At 45.0% G+C, this 21,850-nt stretch overlaps 1 protein-coding gene across 8 annotated transcripts in view; it reads left to right on the top strand.

Moving 5' to 3' along the window:
* The first annotated feature begins 21,675 nt into the window (after window positions 1-21,675).
* The window catches only part of BTRC (beta-transducin repeat containing E3 ubiquitin protein ligase), a 184,128-nt gene continuing 183,953 nt past the window's right edge, over window positions 21,676-21,850 (top strand). For 6 of the 8 annotated variants that reach the window (XR_004522406.2, XM_073794056.1, XM_019939841.3 and 3 more), the window contains exon 1: window positions 21,676-21,821. Coding sequence is in view for 6 of the 8 variants with exons in the window: in XM_019939841.3 (XP_019795400.1) it covers window positions 21,774-21,821 (48 nt within the window). In the remaining 2 variants the exon portion in view is untranslated. The remainder of the gene's footprint in view (window positions 21,822-21,850) is intronic. The other 2 variants (XM_019939842.2, XM_019939843.3) reach the window with 2 other exon arrangements.

The raw sequence follows: 21,850 nt of genomic DNA, 5'->3' as shown, positions 1-21,850 counted from the left end.
GAGTGGGATTATGTGCCATGTGTTTCCTCTTATTTTGAGGAAAGTCCTGCTCCTTGGCAGTGGGTAAATTTCTCTTTATCAAAGAGCTAATGCATAGATGTATCATCAAAGAGATAATATATGCCTGGCACACAGTAATCTCCTAATTCATGCTAGCTATTAACATTATTATAGCTCATTTGTCCTCCCTGACCAGAGGGCGTCCCTCCTTCTCCCCACAGCCCTCCTTGGGCTGGAAGTACAAGTAACCATACCCATTCCTTCCAGGGAGCTGTGTGAGGCTTGGTGAACTTACAAGGATCTCCTGGGGTGAGAGGCTCTGGGCCATTGTCATCTATATCTCTCAGTAGGTTAAAAATCTCACACACCCTTGGCAGGCAGGACTCCCTCATATTTTTTTAAAGTTTCCATAAAATAAGTCTCAGGAGTATCCTTAGACATCGCATCCAAAACCTTAAACTTCTAAGACACAGATTGTTTCCTAAACCCATCCTCTTGCAGCTGACATCTTTCCTCCTAGACCAGTGGGTCTGAGGCCAGACCCACTGGCCAATGCCCACCAGAGAAGAGCAGTTGCAGTCATGACACCTGATAATCCTAACTCTTTTCCTTTGGCCCAGGCGGCCTATCCTTCCAGCTAGTGATCTGTTTTGTGGCTCTGCCAGGAGCTGACATTCTAAACCAGACCCACTTCTTCAGGTAAAGCAAGATATCATTCAAGTTGGATACAGAGCATTCAGTAGCAGAAGCAGGGGAGGGTGGGAATGAGAGAGAGAACAGCTATTGAAAAGAATCAGGATTCTCTGGACAATATCAATCCTTAAATTGACATCAGGCATTCTTTTCAGGGTCTCTGGAAACCCAGGGGTCTGTACCTAGAGGTGTATTAAGATAAAGATTTGTTTGATTGTTTTTGGACAGGCAAGAGGGGGAAGGAAGATTCTATGGAACAGATAATCTAGAGGAGGTTGGTGATGGATTGAAAATTGAAAGTCAACCCTGTCAATGTGTTTATTTGATTTCTACATTTTCCTCCCCCCTTTATTCCCACTCCTCCTCCCCTTCCCCCAGACTGACATAAATGAAACCCTGATGGCTATTTCAACTGCAACCTTTCATATCCAGGGAAGCCTGAGCTTCCCAGCTGCTGGCCAGCTCTGATCCTCTAAACCCAGAGAGACCAGTTGGTCAGAGTTCTCAGGGATGGCAGACCCCAAGTGCAAATTTGGCTTCTGCTACCAACAAACTCTGATCATGGCAGATCACTTAACTTATCTGGGTATTGGCCTTAATATTAACTTCCTCCTCCCACCTCCACACACACCACCCCAGGTGAGAGTAAGAAGCATCCTGAATTTCATGAAAAATGATTCTAGAAATTCACCTTTCCATTTCCCAGTATAATCACCAGATCAGAATGTAATCCCCATGAGAATTAGCTTGATCTTGTGTGGGCCAGTCCTCTTCACTGTTGGCCCGGGCAGCTGTTCAGTCATCAGCCAGCAGAGAGAGTGCGAGTGGGTGGGTGCCGCTCAGCCCTGCTGCTGAGTGCACGACCCATTGTGATAACAGCAAAGATAATTTTTCAGCTTCATTGCTTGTCTGAGGGCTTTGTATGTACCTCCAGATACCACATGGTTTAAAACTGTGTCAGTCCAGGGAGTTCCCTGGTGGTCCAGTGCTTAGGACTCTGCACTTTCACTGCTGAGGGCCTGGGTTCAATCCCTGGTCAGGGAATCCCACAAGCCAAGTGGCACAGCCAAAAAATAAAAATAAAGCCGTGTCAGCCCAAAGGAACTGCATCCAACCTGCTTAGAGTTCGGTATGATGGCGAAGGGATGTCTAGCATGTAGATAAAACTCAAAGGCCCTCAAAATGGAGACTAATTGATGACTTGAAGGAAAAGGCATAAATTCCTGTTAAGTATGGCTCAACTCCCTTGCTCTCCAGGTCCTCCCAAAGCCAGAAATTTGGTTTTGGTGGTCATTACCTGCTCAGTGTCATTAAATTCTCTGGTAATCTGCAGGGATATGTAATTATGCTATAGTTAGTGATTGTTCACTAAGTAAACCCTTGGTGTAGTTACCATGTAAGTCAAAGGTATTTACAGGGTATTTTTTCTGCCTGTAACTCAAAGCCTTACCGAAACAAATTGGAATTGCCTTCTGGAGGCCGTTGTTATAAATTACAGACCCAACATCTGTCCACATCTGCAATGTCTAGACAGCCTGTCTCAGCTACAAGAGAGGGGAGAGATGAACGAGGAAAAGCAAGGGAGACATGAGGAGTGGCAGAGGAAATCTCAGATTCGCACAATTTTTCTCTGCAGAGGTTTACCCAGGTGATTCCTGTGCTGGCTTCTGAAATGGGTCTGAATCTTCAGAAGCCTAACATCAAGCTCTGGAGGGTTCAGGACCTGACCATCACCCCTGAGTGGGTTGGCAATGCAGCCACTTCCTTTGGGCCACATCTCTGACCCGACAGGCTCTCAGGTCACAGTGGAGTCTGGAAGTTACAAACACAGGGACTGATGACGTTCAGGTCAGGAGAGTTACCTGGTTCTTCAAATTCCCTCCATCCCCTCACCTGCTCCTCCCTGCCTCTCACCCCCACCTGGCTTAGCTTTTGGGGGGTGAGGCATTCATTTGCCTGCCTTTCCTGTGGTCCCTCTCCTGCACCCCCATAAGGAGCCTGCCCATCAGCTGAGTGATTGTATTTTTTTACAGTTCCTAGCACAAACCTTCTCATTTATATGTAAAGCAGCCATTAGTCATAGCTCCGTTCCCACACACTGCCTGATGTACAATCACATTTTGCAGCGGATGAATCTTTCCACACAGCTGCTCTGCTATGAATAATCCGTCTCCGGGCCCATAAATCAGAAAAAAATCATGCACCTCGTTCGCCTGATCCTTACACAAAGTCATATATTTTACATGAGGACGAGCTAAATATTCATGAGTCTTAAAGGCTTTTTTCATAGGCACTTGTTGGGGTTGTTTTCTACTATTGGGGGGATACCAAGGTTGTATTTAGGAGAACCAGGGATTTTAGAGAAGAGAGAAGAAGAGGGGAAGGAGAGAGAGAATCTCTGTTTGAGTGTGTATGTGTGTGTGTGTGTGTGTGTGTGTGTGTGTGTGTGTGTAGGTGTGAGAGAGAGAGAGAGAGAGAGAGAGAGGGAGAGAGAGGGAGAGAGAGGGAGAGGGAGGGAGAGAGAGAGAGAGAGAGAGAGAGAGAGAGAGAGAGATGAGAGAGAGAGAGGTTGAGATTCCAAGCTTATCTCTTAGTCTAGGAGTCATGCGGGACAAAGGATGCTCATGTGAGGTCTTAAAAACATGATATATACTTGTTCACCTGAGCTTCTATCCTGCTCAGAGCCATGAATATTGCCTCCCTGACCTTCAAGTTCATTTCATAACCTTTGCCCTCTGACCTGTGCAGCAGTGACTTTGGCCCTTCTCGGTGTAGGGAGGTGCCTGGGAGCCCCACCCTGATTTGATAAAAGCAGAATTCAGGGTGAGGGAGGAGAGACGTGGGAAATGAGCAGATACAAAGAAAACCATTCTGATGCTAACAAAGCCTCTGGACCCACACACAACTTCAGGCCTCCAGAAGCTTCCTGGGGTTTTTGTTTATACCCCATTCTGGTTCCAGAGAGCATTTAAGGTAGTTTTCTTCAGCCTCTGCTTTATCTCCATCCCCTGGTCTATTTCCCTCCACTCACCCTTTTAGCCCCCCAGGCCCTGATCCCTGCAGTCTGCTCAGAGGGCCCACGTGCTCTGTCAGGATTACTCTCCCTGCACAGCCCTTCAAACTCCCCCTCTTTTCTGAAATGCAAATTTTGACCCCTCCAAGAAGCCTCCTTCCACTATACAGAGGAGAAGGAGTTACTTGCCTTGCCATGCAAGACCCGCTTGCTTTCCCTAGCTAAACCACTTATCACACCAACTCGTCTGCTGGCAGGTACTTTTTCATTTTATTCTGGCATTCGCTCAACATTTGTCTGTGTGTTCAGTGACGCTGTCTGTCTGACTCATTAATGCTGCGGTCTGCAATGGAGATGATGATGTGTCCTCACTTCCCTTGAAAGGGTAGAAAATTCTTCATCCTGGATTTCACTGACTAGATGAAGAACATATTGCTGTTTCTAGGTAGATTTCTTGGATTTAGCTTTAGATTTGGAAACATATATAAGCTTCTCAGACCCTTTCAGCCTTCAGCGGATGATGATGACTTGTGTTCCAGTAGCTGTCCTCAGATGAAGAACTGTCCCCAAACTGTAGGGCATACTTTCTCAAGACAAATCAAGAGGAGATGACAGGAAGTTGCAATTGCATGCTAGTTAACTTTTATGATTTTGACTCAGGGCATCAAGTTTTTCCCACCAACCCCCAGGGTGAAAGGCCAGGCATCAAAGCCTTTTCCCATTTCTCCAAGTTCCACGGGTTTACCCTCTCTGCTACCCTTTGCTTCTCTGGCTCTCAACACACTTGCTAACGTTCAGAAAGAATTAAGTAAAAAACCTGCCAGAGAGGAGGAAAAAGTCCAAACTATCACAGATGGTCGGCTCGCAAATTTAATTTAAAATCATTCTTTATTATCCAAAATATTAAAATTAAAGCTATAATGCCCAAAGGAAAACACAGATTAAAACCCCCTATGTTTCACAGCCTCTTCCTCAGGGGGTCCCCAAAACACTGAGTAAGAATGCTTTGAAAAGAAAGCAGGCATGCAGGAGCAAAGAGCCATCTGTAGATCATTGAGCCAAACTCTCAATGAGTGACCCAATCAGCTTCCCTTAAAGCCAAACACCAACTGTTTCATATGCAATTAATGATTGCCCTGGCAAATGAAAGTGCATCAAGTCATCACAGGCATCATTGAATGAGAAGACACACAGCAGTCACAGGTAGCTCATCCCTGGCATCTACATAATGATATTACCAGGCTAATCTAGGCTCAGAGATTTAATTCTGCAAAACACCATGCACTAAATATTTATATTCATAAAAGGGCTAAGGGGGGGGGGAAAAGCCCACGTGCTGCCTCTAGGCTCCCCATTTGTCTAGAATAGGCTGCTGGCTCATTTGCTGGGGTGTATGGTTGGGGTCAAGGGCATCAGTCATGTGTCAGTAGAATTCCAGTGTTTCTGGCCCCAACTTCACCCTTTGAAAAGGTTCATTGCTGGATTGGGTATTTAGATGTACCCAAGAGAAGGCAAAGCAGAAAAGGAGGCCCCCTCATATATCAGCTGAAAAAGGGGCAGTAGAATGGATGAGAACGTCTGTTCTCCTTTCTCTGGTGCAAAAAAAAAAAAAAAAAATGTCCAGAGAAAGATCAGAGACTGTTAGACCCCTTCCTTACAAATTTCAAAATTTCAATTGCAGATATAGTTCCAATTTTTGGTACTACCACACTTGAACTGTAAAACTGAAGAAGAGAGTCTTTCCAAATAGTCATAAATAAACCAATGCTGATGGAAAGAACAAGTGTTTTCTTTGGCTTTTTGGATTTGTCTCCGTTTCCTCTGCTGGAGCCTAATTCTGAACTATGGCCCTTATTCAAATGTTCTTTGCAGTGCGCTCCTGGGCCTGACACCTCCAGCATACAGGGCACAGGACCTAACGTGGCCTGGCGTCAGGGGTTGCCAGGATCATTTCTGGGTCCATCCTGGAGACTCCTCCTCTCCTCTCCCCACTCCCATCTCAAACCCAATTCTTTTTTTTTTTAATTGAAATACAGTTGATTTACAATGTTGTGTTAATTACTGCTATACAGCAAAGTGACTCAGTTATACATATATATATATTCTTTGCTATATTCTTTTCCATTATGTTTTATCACAGGTTATTGAATATAGTTCCTGACGTTGTTTAGCCATTCTATATATACCAGTTTGCATCTGCTAATCCCAAACTCCCAATCCATCCCTCTCCCACCCCTCTTCCCCTTGGCAACCACCAGTCTATTCTCAATGTCCGTGATTCTGTTTCTGTTTCATAGATAGGTTCATTTCTGTCATGTTTTAGATTCCACATATAAGTAATATCATATGGTATTTGTCTTTTTCTGACTTACTTCACTTACTATGATGATCTCTAGTTGCATCCATATTGCTGCAAATGGCACTATTTTGTTCTTTTTTATGGCTGAGTAGTATTCCATGGTATATATGTACCACATCTTCTTTATCCATTCATCTGTTGATGGACATTTAGGTTGTTTCCATGTCTTGGCTCTCGTGAATAGTGCTGCTATGAACATAGGGATGCATGTATCTTTTTGAATTATAGTTTTGTCTGGATGTATGCCCAGAATTGGGATTGCTGGATCATATGGTAATTTTATTTTTAGTTTTCTGAGGAAACGCCATACTGTTTTCCACAGTGGCTGCATCAACTTACCTTCCCACCAAGAGTGTAGGAGGGTTCCTTTTTCTCCACACCCTCTTTAGCACTTGTTATTTGTAGACTTTTTAATGATGGCCATTCTGACCTGTGTGAGGTGGTACTTCATTGTAGTTTTGATTTGCATTTCTCTAATAATTAGAACGTTGAGCATCTTTTCATGTGCCTATTGGCCATCTATATTTCTTCTTTGGAGAAATGTCTCTTTAGGTCTTCTGCCCATTTTTCGATTGTGTTGTTTGCTTTTTTGTTGTTGAGTTCAAACCCAGTGCTTTTAATCCAGCCCCCTCTGCCCTTCTTTCTCCTTGGCAGAAAATGCAGATGATGGAGCCTGTCGGTTCCCTGTGCACACCATGACTTGGAGCCTTCAGCAACTTTTCCAGTGCTCTGCATATTATAATCGAGATGAGATCAGCTAATAAAAATGACTTTGGTTACAATCCAAAAAGATTAACCAGCCTTAAGGGTTTCACGGCTATGCATTACACTTTTCAATTTTCCTACAATTAAGCTAACGACAAATACTATTGACAAATAAACTGCCAGATCTGCTAGCTGAAGCCCTGCCATGGCAAGAGTGTGTTGTTCTGCTGCTGAGTGATTGTCTAGCCACTGCCTGCTTGTAAGGTCCAGCCTGTGAGTTCTAACACGCTGGGGCACTGGCACTCTGGCTGCCTGGCTGAAGGGGCTACGAGGAATGGTTGTTGGCTTTGCTTTTCAAAAATAATTTTAAAAAAGGTGATAGGGCTTCCCTGGTGGCGCAGTGGTTGAGAGTCCGCCTGCTGATGCAGGGGACACGGGTTCGTGTCCCGGTCCGGGAAGATCCCACGTGCCGCGGAGCGGCTGGGCCCGTGAGCCATGGCGGCTGAGCCTGCGCGTCCGGAGCCTGTGCTCCGCAACGGGAAAGGCCACGGCAGTGAGAGGCCTGCGTACCGCAAAAAAAAAAAAAAAAGGTGATAATTCTGACTCTTGCCCTCCTGCCACCTCTGAAGAATATTCCTGGTTTCCACTGATTTATCGACCTCCTGCTAGAGAAAATCCAAGGTGAGGAGACCTATATTTTTGTGAGGCACAGCTACAACTCATTAACTAATTTGGAGTCACAAATCCAGGGCCCAATATAACTAGACCTAGCACTAATAAAATCTGGGGATGCACCCAAGTGTCTCAGTGAAAAACCCCTCCCACACAGATGCTGCTAGAGGTCTATGGAGGTCAGACTTCACCCTGCCTGACTGCCCTGGCATTGGGAAGAATAGAAGGCTGCAAGATGTTTTGGATCCTGTCTACAAAGCTAAGGTCCAATTACTTCTCCAGATATTTCTATTACGCAGTGTTGGAGAAGAAGACAGCAGGAGAAAGGGCTAGGAGACGAGAATTACAAAGGGAATAAAGATCATTGTTACCATTTAATGAGAGTTTACCATGTGCCAAGCACTGTGGTAAGTGCTTTCACTCAGTAATTTACTTAATCCTCATAATAATCTTATGAAGTAGACCTGCATTTTACAACTGAAGAAACCAAGGCTTGGAGAAGTTAAATAGCAGTTCCAAGAATTGCACGCAGGTTTTGGTTGCAGAGCCTGTGCTCTTTACCACAAAACCAATGAAAACTGCCAAATGATTATAAGTATAGAAAGTATCTTTCTATAACAGAATCTAAATTCTGATCTAGGGATTTCCCTGGTGGACCAGTGGTTAGGATTCTGTGCTTCCACTGCAGGGGGCATGGATTTGTCCCCTGGTTGAGGAACTAAGATCCCACATGCCACGCAGTGTGGCTAAAAAATAAAATAAAATAAAATGTAAAATAAATAAATAAATAAATTCTGATCTAGGTTAGAAACAGGACATCTAGCCTCAGTCATGCTCACTTTGATACAATGTTTGATCTTCATCAAAATCAAGAAATATCTGACAAGAACCCAGGCTCCTGGGCCAAATGGGAGAGTAAGAGAGTGCTGTTTCTCCAATTATGAGAAACAGAGGACAGTCTTTAAATCATTGGAGAAGCTTGTTAAAAATGCATTTAAAAATGTTAAATTCATGGGCCCCACGCAATCTTCTTGATCAAAATCTCTGAGTAGGAGGCTCATGAATCTACTGTTTAACAAGCTCTCCAGATGACTATGCATCCCCCAAAGGAAAACTGAAACCATGCACCTCAGATTGGGGCTTGAATCCACGTGTCAGGACTTGAAACTGGCCAAAACCCACAGTCTTCCAACTGAGATCACACACCTGGTTTCAGGACTTAATGAAGCTCAGGTTCTTGATGTCTCATTGCAGAAAGAATTCAGTGAGAGACAAAGTGATAGGTAAGAAGTGGATTTATTTAGAGAGAAACACGCTCCACTGAGTGTGGGCCATCTCAGAAGCTGAGAAAGGCACCAGGGTATGGGGTTGTCAGTTTTTATACGAGTGGGTAATTTCATAGGCTAATTAGTGGGAGGAGTATTCCAGCTATTTCAGGAAGGGGTGAGGATTTCCAGGAATTGGGCCACTTCCCAATTTTTGATCCTTCTGGTCGGTCTTGGAACTGTCAGGGTGCCTGTGGGTGTGTCATTTAGCTTGCTGATGTGAGTGTATACTGAGGTTCAAGGTCTAGTGGAAGTCGACTTGTCCACCATCTTGGACCCATTTGGTTCTAATCAGTTTATGTCATGTACTCGGCTATGTCATTCTTTCAAAGGTTGTGCCCTGCCCCTTTCCCTCCTGTTTCAAAACCATTGACATGAACTATGAACACTGCCCTCAAATAGTTTCTAATCAAACCCAAGTCCCCTGCCCTGGCATCCAGGCCACTAATCTGACCCTAGGCAGCCCTCACCTCCTTCACTGTCCCCCTCCCTTCAGTCTTTCATATGTACCAACTGCATTTCTTCCTCCTGTCTGTCTTTGTTCTGTTTCACGCTGGTCCTCTCACCTGTGCTCGCCCCTCAATCTGTGTTTGGGTTTTATACACCGTGGCCTGCTATGACCTCTTTTTCTGTCCTCTCTACCTTTTTAAAATGTAATTTTTATTTAAGTATAACGTACATACAGAAAAGTACACAGATTAATAAGGTTACAGCTCAATGAATTTTTTCAAAGTGTATATACCCATGTAGCCAGCATGAAGTCTCTCTCTTTTTTTAAAATACAAATTTGACTCTAAATAGCACTGAAGAGTAATTTAAGTCTTTAGTCTCTTAAAGGGGCAGCAAGAAAGGGAAATTCCACCGTACATCACTCTTTAAAGACCTCTCCTTATAGAAGCTTCTCCCCACCGAAATCTCTCTCCCTTCTTCCCTTCCTTTCTTTCCTCTCACACGTATTTATTAGGCACCTATCATATTATGTGCTGGGTTGATAATGATGAACAAGATATACCTGGGTCCTGCTTTCATGACACTTACAGTCTCGTGAGGGAAACAAATGAAACACAGGAAGGAAACAATAATTATAAATAGTGACAGTTGCTCTGAAGGGATTAACCGGGTGCTCTGATGCCTGGAGGGTGAGGAGGTGAGGGGAGAGTCTGAATAGCAAGGGCAAAGGCCCTGAGGTGGGTGGGACACACCTTGGCTCAAAGCAGGAATTCTTTCCTTTCTCCTCTGACTTTGGTGGCCTCTCTTCAGCCCTCTCCTCCCATCTTCACAACCTCTTCTTTTCCACCAGAAGCTTTCTACCTTGTCTGCCTCTTTTTATAGGAACGATTCACCATTTTCTCTCTTACAGCATAATAAAGGTTCATCAACACAAACCCTGACTGTTTAGTGAGTCAGGGAAGGGGGAAGAATGTGAACTTGCACTTTCTTTTTTTTTTTTTGGTTGCATTGGGTCTTCGTTGCTGCACGCAGGCTTTCTCCAGTTGCAGCAAGTGGGGGCTACTCTTTGTTGCGGTGTGCAAGCTTCTCATTGTGGTGGCTTCTCTTGTTGTGGAACATGGGCTCTAGGCAAGCAGGCTTCAGTAGTTGCAGCACACAGCCTCAGTAGTTGCGGCACACGTGCCCTAGAGTTCACGGGCTTAGTTGCTCCGTGGCATGGGGGATCTTCCCGGACCAGGGATCCAAACCGTGTCCCTCCATTGATAGGCGGATTCTTAACCACTGCGCCACCAGGTAAGTCCCCGAACTTGCACTTTAATTTCTTTGTTTCTTCCTTTGTTTCTTTCCCCGCTTCCGTCCTTCCTTCTGAAACCGTGCACCTTAGATTGGGACATGAACCCACGTGCCAGGACTTGAACCCAGCCAAAACTCAGATTGGGACTTGAACCCATGTGGCTGGGACTCGAACCTGGCCAAAACCCAGTCTTCCAACTGAGATCACACACCTGGTTTCAGGACTTAATGAAGCTCAGGTTCTTGATGTCTCATTGCAGAAAGAACTCAGTGAGAGACAAAGTGATAGGTAAGAAGTGGATTTATTTAGAGAGAAACACGCTCCACTTAGTGTGGGCCATCTCAGAAGGTGAGAAAGGCACCAGGGTATGGGGTTGTCAGTTTTTATAGGAGTGGGTAATTTCATAGGCTAATTAGTGGGAAGAGTATTCCAGCTATTTCAGGAAGGGGTGGGGATTTCCAGGAATTGGGCCACTTCACACTTTTTGATCCTTCTGGTTGGTCTTGGAACTGTCATGGCGCCTGTGGGTGTGTCGTTTAGCTTGCTGATGTGAGTGTATACTGAGGTTCAAGGTCTAGTGGAAGTCGACATGTCCACCATGTTGGACCCATTTGGTTCTAATCAGTTTATGTCATGTCCTCAGGCTATGTCATTCTTTCAAAGTTTGTGCCCTGCCTCCTTCCCTCCTGTTTCACTTCCTCCCTCCCTCCCTCCTCTTTCATTTTCTTTCTTTCTTTCTTTTTCTTTCTTTCTTTTTCTTTCTTTCTTTCTTTCTTTCTTTCTTTCTTTCTTTCTTTCTTTCTTTCTTTTTTCCTTCCTTCCTTCCTTCCTTCCTTCCTTCCTTTCTCCCTTCCTCCCTTCCTCCCTCCCTCCCCCACCTTCTTTCTCTCTTTCTCCCTTTCTTCCTTTTTTATTTTTTCCCCAGAAATGTTTGAACAGGATTTATCTACCTACTCATTGGAATCAACACTCAGTCCATCCTCAATGGAGTTGTCCCTGATCTAAGTCTACAGGAAGCCTCTGAGTTGCCTCCTTTTTCTGGTTTCTCACAGTTATCACTGAGACTTACAGAGGTGTTCTGTTCAGGAACTCAGAGGTTTAGAATCAAGAGGTCTCATCAGTGGATTTAGCAGCTACACTGCTTTGTTCCCGAGCTAACACTGTTACCACCTGGCATTAAAGGGAGGGGACAGCACAGTCTGTGCCCAAAAGGGTTTGGCTGTGAGCCATTCAGATTCTCACCTACCAACAATGACTTGATATTGTTACAAGCACAAACAGACCTGAGCACTCAAGTGTGGCCCTCTGTCATCTGGCTTTCTTCCCCACAACATCAGTGTGGGCCCTTTGTGCCCTCTGACCCTAGAGGGAGGCAGAGCAAGTCCTTCTACTAGTCTCTTCTCTCCCTTTCCACCTCCACCACACAGCCCATCCTCAGATCCTGTTTCAATTCTGTCTGCCATGGTCTGGCCTCTTCTCTGAAGAACTGCCTCAGTCAGACTCCCTGACAGGTGACTGAAGTAGAGAGAATGTTGGGAGGTGAGCCCTAACAAAATAATTAGATCTTTCAAAAGCCCAGCTTTACAACCCTTTGCACTTTTCCAATATTATGTGATATAGCATCTAATTCTGTTAAATTCCATGTTCTAGAGAAGGTGAATAAAACAAATTGAAAAAAAAAAACAGATAGGGCTTCCCTGGTGGCGCAGTGGTTGAGAGTCCGCCTGCCGATGCAGGGGACACAGGTTAGTGCCCCGGTCCGGGAAGATCCCACTTGCCGCGGAGCGGCTGGGCCCGTGAGCCATGGCCGCTGAGCCTGCGCGTCTGGAGCCTGTGCTCCGCAACGGGAGAGGCCACAACAGTGAGAGGCCCGTGTACCGCAAAAAACCAAAAAACAAAACCCAAAAAACAAATAAACTACTCTTCCATACTGAGATTCAAGTTAAGGCCTCAAAGCCAAATCTTGGTATATGAATCTTTTTATGTCTTCTCTCTGTCCCAGTCCTTGACAAAATTCTGTCCAGTCCTTATCATCATCATCACCACCATCTAACATTTACTGAGTCCCTACCATGAGCTAGGGCCTGGGCAAAGTGCTTTAGGTGCATCTTTTCATCCTGGTCCAGCTAAACCTGGACTGCTAAGCCTGACCCAGGACAGTGGTTCTGCAGGTCGATCTCCAGGGCTGTGCTATGAATGAGGCAGGCCCTCAGGCCAGCACTGGAGCCAGCAGGGAGAACCCAGGGACTGGGGATAAAGTTTAGATACGTTGCTCTCTGACAGTTGGGACATGGTTGGGATAATTCTCTGACAGAGACTAGAGAGTAGAATTTGGTCATGTGTCCATTTAATAACTAGGAGAATGATACTTGCTTAGGATAGGGGAAGTCTGAGCTCAGGGAAACCTTTTTTTTTTTTTTTTCTGGTCTTGAAATTTTTTGCGTGTTTAATTTTTATTTATTTTTATTTTTTGGCTGTGCTACGCATCATGCACAATCTCAGTTCCCCGACGAGGGATCGAACTCTCGCACCCTGCAGTGGAAGCGTGGAGTCTTAACCACTGGAGCGCCAGGGATGTCCCCTTATTGAAGTGTAATTGATTTACAATGTCATGTTAGTTTCAGGTGTAGAGCACAGTGATTCAGTTATATATATATATATATATATATATATATATATATATATACACACACACACATATAGGTATACACACAAACATATATATATAAAACATATATATATATGTATATATATATTCTTTTTCAGATGGTTCCCTGTGCTATGAGGTAGGTTCAGGAAAGCTTTGAGATCAGAAGTCAGTAAGGAGCCTTATGACCTTATATACTGCAAGCTACCCACATATTCATAGCTGAAATTATATGAGATTTATATCAATATAATCCAAAGGATGGGGGAAAGAAGTTGGTGGTGGTACAAATGAAATATAAGTGGCCATAAGTCAATATTTTTGAAGCTGAGTAATTGTTACAGGAGAATGGGGAGCAAGAGAATGGTCATGTCCCAGGTCTCGGACTAGTTCCTGGGATGGGCCACTAAGTGAGGGTCCTTGGCATTGTGCAGGGAAGAACTCAAGAGTGAGCCATAGTAAAGTGAAAGCGAGTTTATTCAGAGACCACATTCCATAGGCAGAATGTGGTCCATCTTAGAAGGTGAGAGCAGGGACTTCCCTGGTGTCCCAGTGGTTAAGACTCTGTGCTTCCACTGCAGGGGGTATGGGTTCCCCCAAGCCACACAGAGCAGCCAAAAAAAAAAAGGTGAGAGCACCCCTGGGGTATGGGGTTAGTTTTTATGGGCTGGGTAATTTCGTATGCTGACCAAGTTGGAGGATTACTCCAACTATTTAGGAGAAGGGTTGGGGATTTCCAGGAATTGGGCCACTGCCCACTTTTGGACCTTTTATGGTTAGCCTTGGAACTGCCATGGTGCCTGTAGATGTGTCAGTTAGCATGCTGATATATTACAATGAGCATATAACGAGGCTCAACATCTAATGGAAGTCTAATCTTCCAACATCATGGGCCCAGTTGGTTCTAACCAGTTTTTGTAGTATTCTGTTTTTCTTAATGGCTGTGTCATTCTTTTTTTTTTTTTTTTTAATTATTTATTTATTTATTTTTGACTGTGTTGGGTCTTTGTTTCAGTGCGAGGGCTTTCTCTAGTTGCGGCAAGCGGGGGACACTCTTCATCGTGGTGCGCGGGCCCTCTCACTATCGCGGCCTCTCTTGTTGCGGAGCACAGGCTCCAGATGCGCAGGCTCAGTAGTTGTGGCTCATGGGCCTAGCTGCTCCACGGCATGTGGGATCTTCCCAGACCAGGGCTCGAACCCGTATCCCCTGCATTGGCAGGCAGATTCTCAACCACTGTGCCACCAGGGAAGCCCCTGTGTCATTCTTTTAATGGTTGTTCCCTGTCCCCTTCCCTCCTGTCTCCTAATGAGTAGAAGGAAGTTCACTATATTCTTCTCTTTATCTTTCTATGTGTTTGAAAGTTTACATAATCGAAAGTTACACACACACACACACACACACACACACACACACACACACAGTGCCCTTTCTTTGTGCGCATGTTTACTTCCAGGTGTTTTCTTTTCCTCCCTCCTTCCCTTCCTTTCTTCTCTTCTCTTCTCTTCTCTTTCTCTATTTCTTCCTTTTCTTATTGTTAGTTGTTTTGTTATTGTTTCTCAAGTAAGGTGCCTTTATTTATTTTTTAAATGGCAGCCTGTTTTGGCTGTGGTAAGGACAAACCAAGTCAAATGGGGCCACTGAGAAAACGGTTCCTTGGACCCTAGGGGCAGTAGTGGTAGAAGGGACAGTCATCAGACAACCCCAAGAAGACAAATATTCTGGGATAGGGAACTCAGACCTCTGTGAAATAGGAGAGAAGGGGGAAGGGCACAAACTTTAAAAGAATGGCATAGCCCAAGGACATGACATAAACTGATTAGAACCAAATAAGTCCAAGATGGAGGATGAGTCGACTTCCACTAGACCTTGAACCTCAGTATATGCCATTGTAACACATCAGCAAGCTAAATGACACACCCACCAGCACCATGACGTTCTGAGACTGACCATCAAAGATTAAAAAGTGGGTGGTGACCCAGTTCCTGGAAATCTCTTCCCCAAAATAGCTAGAATACTCCTCCCACTCATTAGCCTATGAAATTACCCGCCTCTATAAAAACTGACAACCCCATACCCTGGTGCCCTTCTCACCTTCTGAGATGGCCCACACTCTGTCTGTGGAGTGTGTTTCTCTCTAAATAAATCTGCCTCTTACCACTTTGTCCCTCACTGAATTCTTTCTGCGATGAGACATCAAGAACCTGAGCTTCATTAAGTCCTGAAACCAGGTGTGTGATCTCAGTTGGAAGACTGTGGGTTTTGGCCGGTTTCAAGTCCTGGCACATAGGTTCAAGTCCCAATCTGAGGAACATAGTTTCATTTGTATAGCTGTCCTGGCGCCTTCCTCTAAACTGCTGCCCCTCAGAATTGTTCCCCTCAAAAATTGTCTCTTGGGACTTCCCTCATGGTGCAGTGGTTAAGAATCCACCTGCCAATGCAAGGGACATGGGTTCGAGCCCTGGTCCGGGAAGATCCCACATGCTGCGGAGCAACTAAGCCTGTGCGCCACAACTACTGAGCCTGCACGCCACAAATACTGAAGCCCCTGCACCTAGAGCCTGTGCTCTGCACCAAGAAAAGCCACCGCAATGAGAAGCCCATGCACCGCGATGAAGAGTAGCCCCCACTTGTCACAACTAGAGAAGGTCTGTGTGCAGCAACGAAGACCCAACACAGCCAAAAAAAAAAAAAAAAAAATTATTAAAAAAAAAGTTGTCTCTTGCTATATGGAGGAGATTGCATTTGATTTAAGGGGTTATTCTTCAACATCAAAGTTCTGACTCTACCTCCCCCACAGCCACCCCCCAGTCTGTTCCCAGACCTCTCTTGGGCTGACAGCCTGGCTGTCTGGATTACTCTCTGTTTATCTACTGATTAATGTGCCTCATATGGAAGCTTCTTCCAGCTGCAAGGCCCCAGGGATTTCCCCCTCCCTGAATGACCTGCCCTGCCCTGCAGGGCTGTCTACATTCCAGATCTCATCTTCCCCCACACCCCCATACTGTTGCCAAGAGAGCCCTGAAGTTAGTATATATTTTATGTTTTGTTTCCCTTACAAATAGAAAGCTTCCTAAAGGCAGGTCCTATCTCTTGAGATTCATTTCTTTTTCTTTAATATTTTATTTTTGGCTGTGTTGGGTCTTCGTTGCTCTGCGTGGGCTTTCTCTAATTGCGGCAAGTGGGGGCTACTCTTCATTGCAGTGCACGGCTTCTCATTGCAGTGGCTTCTTTTGTGGAGCACGGGCTCTAGGGCACTTGGGCTTCAGTAGTTGCAGCACGTGGGCTAAGTAGTTGCAGCACGCAGGCTCAGTAGTTGCAGCATGCGGGCTCAGTAGTTGTGGCACATGGGCCCTAGAGCATGCGGGCTCAGTAGTTGCAGCACGTGGGCTCTAGGGCACGCAGGCTTCAATAGTTGTGGTGCGCAGGCTTAGTTGCTCCACGGCATGTGGGATCTTACCGGACCAGGGATCGAACCCATGTCCCCTGCAATGGCAGGCAGCTTCTTAACCACTGCACCACCAGAGAAGTCCCGATACTATTGTTAATAAATGCATTTAGGCTCTGGGGTTAGACTACTTACAAGAGAATCTGTATTAGTTATCTATTGCCACATGACAAATAACCCTCCAACTTAACAGCTTAAAATAACGACAAACATTTATTATCTCATATGGGTCAGGAATTCAGGAACAGTTTGGCTGAGTGTTCTACCCAGTGTCTCATGAGGTTGTGTTCAAGATGTTGGCTGGGTTTGTAGTCACCTGAAAGCTTAACTGTGGCTGTTGGATCTGCTCCAAGATGCTTCACTCACGTTATTGGCTATTTGGTGCTGACTATTGGCAGAAGGCTTCAGTTCCTTGCTCTGCGGACCTCTCCACAGGGCTGCTTGGGGTTCCTCATAACTAAGTACCTTGTTTCCCCCAGAGCAAGTACTCCAAGTTGGTAAGGCAGAAACCACAATATTTTTTATAACCTAGCCTTGGGAGTCACCCTCCATCATTTCTGCAGTATCTCATTGGTTAAACAAATCAGCCCTATTCAGTATAGGAGGGATGTGAATACCAGGAGGCAAGAATTATTGGGTGTCATCTTGGAGGTAGACACCACCACGTCTTTGTTCTTCTTACTGCATTATATCAGGGGCACACAATTTCAATTTGCCCCATTCCTGATGATGTCCACCTTACTTTTTTTTTTGGCCGCTCTGCGTGGCATGCAGGATCTTAGTTCCCCAACCAGGGATCAAAACTGTGCCCCCTGCAGTGAAAGTGTGGAGTCCCAGCCACTGAACTGCCAGGGAATTCCTGATGTTGTTCACCTTGATTGCTTGTTTAAAGTTATATCTACCAGGCTGCCCCACTGTGAAGTTACTCTTTTCTTTTTCGAATCATTAAGTATTTTGGGAGACATATCTCCATTATTCTTTGAGTACTTCTTTGTGTTCTGGCACAAAATGTTCTAGGCTCATCTTGTATTTTCCTTGTCCTAGCTCTGGAATCAGTTATTTCCCCAAGGAACACTGATTTCTTTTAGTGGAGAATGGTACTTAGAAGCTAAGATCTGGACGCTAAGTGTACTTATTGTCACTGGGTATTGCTGCTCCAAGACCCTCACAGTGGGCAGAGCTAGAGAATGTATGTATGTAACCAATCTCCCATTGCTGCTGCTAGCTCCTTCCTCCACATGGATGCCCTTACCACACCAGTTGGGCTCCAACACCCCATGCCAGATCACCTCTCAGCATGGACACCAACTTTGTTCTGCCCTATGTAATAGTTTTAAGACTAAATTATTCAGGAAGGAGAAGGTCCAAACTGAGCCCATCTTGATGGTATATGCAAATTATACGAAATTTAGAGCTATTAATTGTTAACATTTATTGAGTAGTTACTATGTGCCAGGTAATGGTCTAAGAATTTTCCATGAACCTTCACACCAGCCCAATGAGATAGGAACTATTGTGGTCCCTGTTTTGCTCATGAGGCATAAAGAGGTTAAGTAACTTGCCCAAGGTCACACAGTTACCAGTGAGATATAGCAGAACTGTTTTATTGGACTTTTAGAACATATCCTTCAAAAGGAGGAGGTATCCTGTGTCCTCCACAGCATTTTTCTGCCGTAGGCCTGGAACACAGATATTGCTAAATGTCCTCTAGGGACAAACTGCCCCCAGCTGAGAACCACTGGTCTAGAACAACATTAATCGAACCTAAGGAAAGTTACTTCTTGATTGTTTGTGCTAAGAATGAAAGAAAGGGGATAAACATAATACAGAAGGGCAGAACATGCAAAACTCTCATTTCTTTGTGCAGCAGAGATTGCTGTTTGCCTATTCCAACACCCATTAGAAGTGCATTTCTTTAACCTTTCTCCTCCAGCTCTATACCCCACCTGCCTTTGCACCCATACTCTCTCCCTCCATTTCTGTCACTGGAGGCTAATCCTTCCATCTGGATTTCATTCTGTTTTTTCTCAGGACCTGACTCCATCATTATGCCCTCCTCTTTCTTTTATCTTCAACCTTTCCTCTAATGGATCCTTTCTATCACCATTTAAATATGCTCAAGTCTCTCACTTCTTTTTATTCCCCAAGTTTTAGTTTTGGAAATTTTATTTAATTAATTTATTTTTAAATTTTTTATTTTTAATTTTTTTTCGCTGCACTGCATAGTTTGCAGGATCTTAGCTCCCTGACCAGGGATTGAACCGGGGCCCTCTGCAGTGAAAGCGCAGAGTCCCAACCACTGGACTGCCAGGGAATTCCCCATATTTAGTATTTTATTTTATTTTATTTTACTTTATTATTATTGGCTGTGTTGGGTCTTCGTTGCTGCACGTGGGCTTTCTCTAGTGGCAGTGAGCTGGGGCTACTCTTTGTTGCAGTGCGTGGGCTTCTCATTGCGGTGGCTTCTCTTGTGGAGCATGGGCTCTAGGTGTGCGGGCTTCAGTAGTGGTGGCTTGTGGGTTCTAGAGCACAGGTTCAGTAGTTGTGGTGCACGGGCTTAGTTGCTCCACGGCATGTGGGATCTTCCTGGACCAGGTCTCAAACCCGTGTCCTCTGCATTGGCAGGTGGATTCTTAACCACTGTGCCACCAGGGAAGTCCCCAGAGCAGAATTTTAGAGTTTAAAAGATCTTAACCTCCCACCCAAACTGAACCCTCCTAGACAATCCTGCCTCTATGTTTTCAGACAATATGGTCATCCTGCCTCTATGTTTCCTTTGTCAGGACAGCTCTGATTACTAGAAAACTCTGAGTCTGAGTCCTATGTTATTACAGTGTGGTTCAGGGAAAATAGCACAGTCCTTGGAGTCAAGCAGAGTTGGGTTTCAATCCTGATGATGTAATTTGCTGCATGACTTGAGTAAGTTATCTCCTCTCAGTCTCACTTACTTCATCTGTAAATTAGGGATAATAGTACTTGTTTTTACAAAGTTACTCTATATTAGAGATTATGATTGTAAAATACCTAGTGTAGTGCCTGGCATAAAGAGCTAATAAAGTGACAGCTGTTATCATCATCATCATAATTATTATCCCACCCAGTGGTCCTAGTTTGCCCTATAGAGCTATATACATATGCATTTCAGTACTTTCAAATACTTGAATTTAGCTGCCATGTTATTCCTAAGCGCTCTTTTTTCAGAGTAAGCATCCATCAATATTTTTTCTTTCAGTTATCTTGTCCTTGGCTACGCTCCTGCATATGATGTTTATAGAACATGGTGCCCATAACTGAATAAAGTACTCCAGGTGTGAGGACTTCCCTGGTGGCGCAGTGGTTAAGAATCTGCCTGCCAATGCAGGGGACACAGGTTTGAGCCCTGGTCCAGGAAGATCCCACATGCCTCGGAGCAACTAAGTCTGTGCGCCACAGCTACTGAGCCTGTGCTTTAGAGCCCGCGAGCCACAACTACTGAGCCCACGTGCCACAACCACTGAACCTGTGTGGGTAGGGCCCATGCTCTGCAACAAGAGAAACCACCGCAATGAGAAGCCCGGGCACTGCAACAGAGTAGACCCCACTCGCCGCAAATAGAGAACGCCTGCACGCAGCAATGAAGACCTGATGCAGCCACAAATAAATTTATATAAAAAAATTAAATTAAAACAAAGCAAAAAACCCACAAAGTACTCCAGGTATGGTCTTAGTGCTTTAAAACAGAGTAAAACCATAAAACTCTATTCCCCAGACACTAGTCTCTTCAAGCTGCCTAGGATTGCTTTAGCTTTTTTGGCAACCATGTCACATACTGCCTTAGTCCTATGAGAAGCTGCAGGTAGTTTTCATATGAATGAGTTTTGAGTCTTCATTTTGCAGTAGTGTAAAACTTTTTTTTTTAATTCAAGAGTAAAACTTTTTATTAACTTAAAGTCTATTATGTATTAGGTATTGTGCTGAGTTCTGAGGATGTAGGGATGAGTAGGACAAAGTATCAACATACTAGAAATGTAAGCTCCATAAGACTGGGTCTATTGCGTTCACTACTGAATCCCCCCCATCTCTTGGCACAATGTCTGCACACGGTTATATGCTGTTTGTTGAATGAAAGAATGAATAAAATAGTTTACAATGGAAAATTTCCTTATAACCGAAAAGGTATTTCCCTAATTCACTTATTTTATAAACTCAGATATTTTGTACAGCGTATCACTTTTAGCCCAACCCTAGTGTTTTTTCCACTTAGGTTAAACCCAATTTCCAAAATAAATTCGTACTGTCCCTTTTAAGGCCAAACTAAATACTTACATGCTTTATTTATTGGATGGCCATTATATTCCATCATTAAAGGCCTTTTGCAAGTACCCATTTAACCCTTAACGCAGGGCTTACATCTCAGGGTTAGCAGTAGAGGCCATGGTTTCTGAGTGCTAAACACCCGAGAATTTCCTGAGCCGAGTTCTATTCGGCCCTGATTTACTGTGGATTAGAATAAGGTGACAGGCAGAAATGTGCGGCGATGACTTAGGAGGACCTTGAAATTCTGCATTAGTCTATAAGGTGCTGCCAGGTGCCCATAGGCCAAACGCCTCTAGGTTGAAATCCGTCCCGCAGACGCCAGACATATGAATTTTGGGGGCGTCCAGTTTTCTACAACCACAGTTAGGGAGGCCCTAGGACCTTTGTCCTCTCACAGTTTTTTCCAGTATTTGGGCTACAGGGGAGGCACTGGTCGCCATCTTGATATCAATTGCCAGGCAAGACGCCACTGGCGTCGCTCGGTAACCACGGAGACACCGATGCCCCTCCCATTTCCCAGCCCTAGAAGCTGTAAACTACGATTCCCATACGCTGATTCTCTACTTGACTGCCCGTTGTCTAGATGCGGCTTGTCAGCCACCGCGACCCTACCGCAGTGAACCGCGGGAGTTGCAGTTCGCGGTGTGGCCTCATTTTTTCCGGCGGGAAGTCCCAGAACTACAAATCCCGTGAGCCAGCGGGCTCACGCACGCGCACGGAACAGCTGATCCTCCCTGGCCCCCCTGCGGGGGCCTGAGAGGTAAGAGGGCGGGGAGAAGGAAGAGGAGGCGGGATCCGGGCTCTGCGTTGGTTGCGGCCTGGCACCAAGGGGGCGGCCCCGGCGGAGTGCGGACTCGGTGGCTGTTGACGAGCATGGACCCGGCCGAGGCGGTGCTGCAGGAAAAAGCGCTCAAGTTTATGGTGAGGAGAATGTGCAGGCCGGGGAACGG

This window comes from Tursiops truncatus, chromosome 16, assembly GCF_011762595.2.
Source record: "Tursiops truncatus isolate mTurTru1 chromosome 16, mTurTru1.mat.Y, whole genome shotgun sequence".
Classification (NCBI taxonomy): domain Eukaryota; kingdom Metazoa; phylum Chordata; class Mammalia; order Artiodactyla; family Delphinidae; genus Tursiops; species Tursiops truncatus.
Note: the sequence above shows the minus strand (reverse complement) of the source record. Positions and strands in the feature narration are given on the sequence as shown.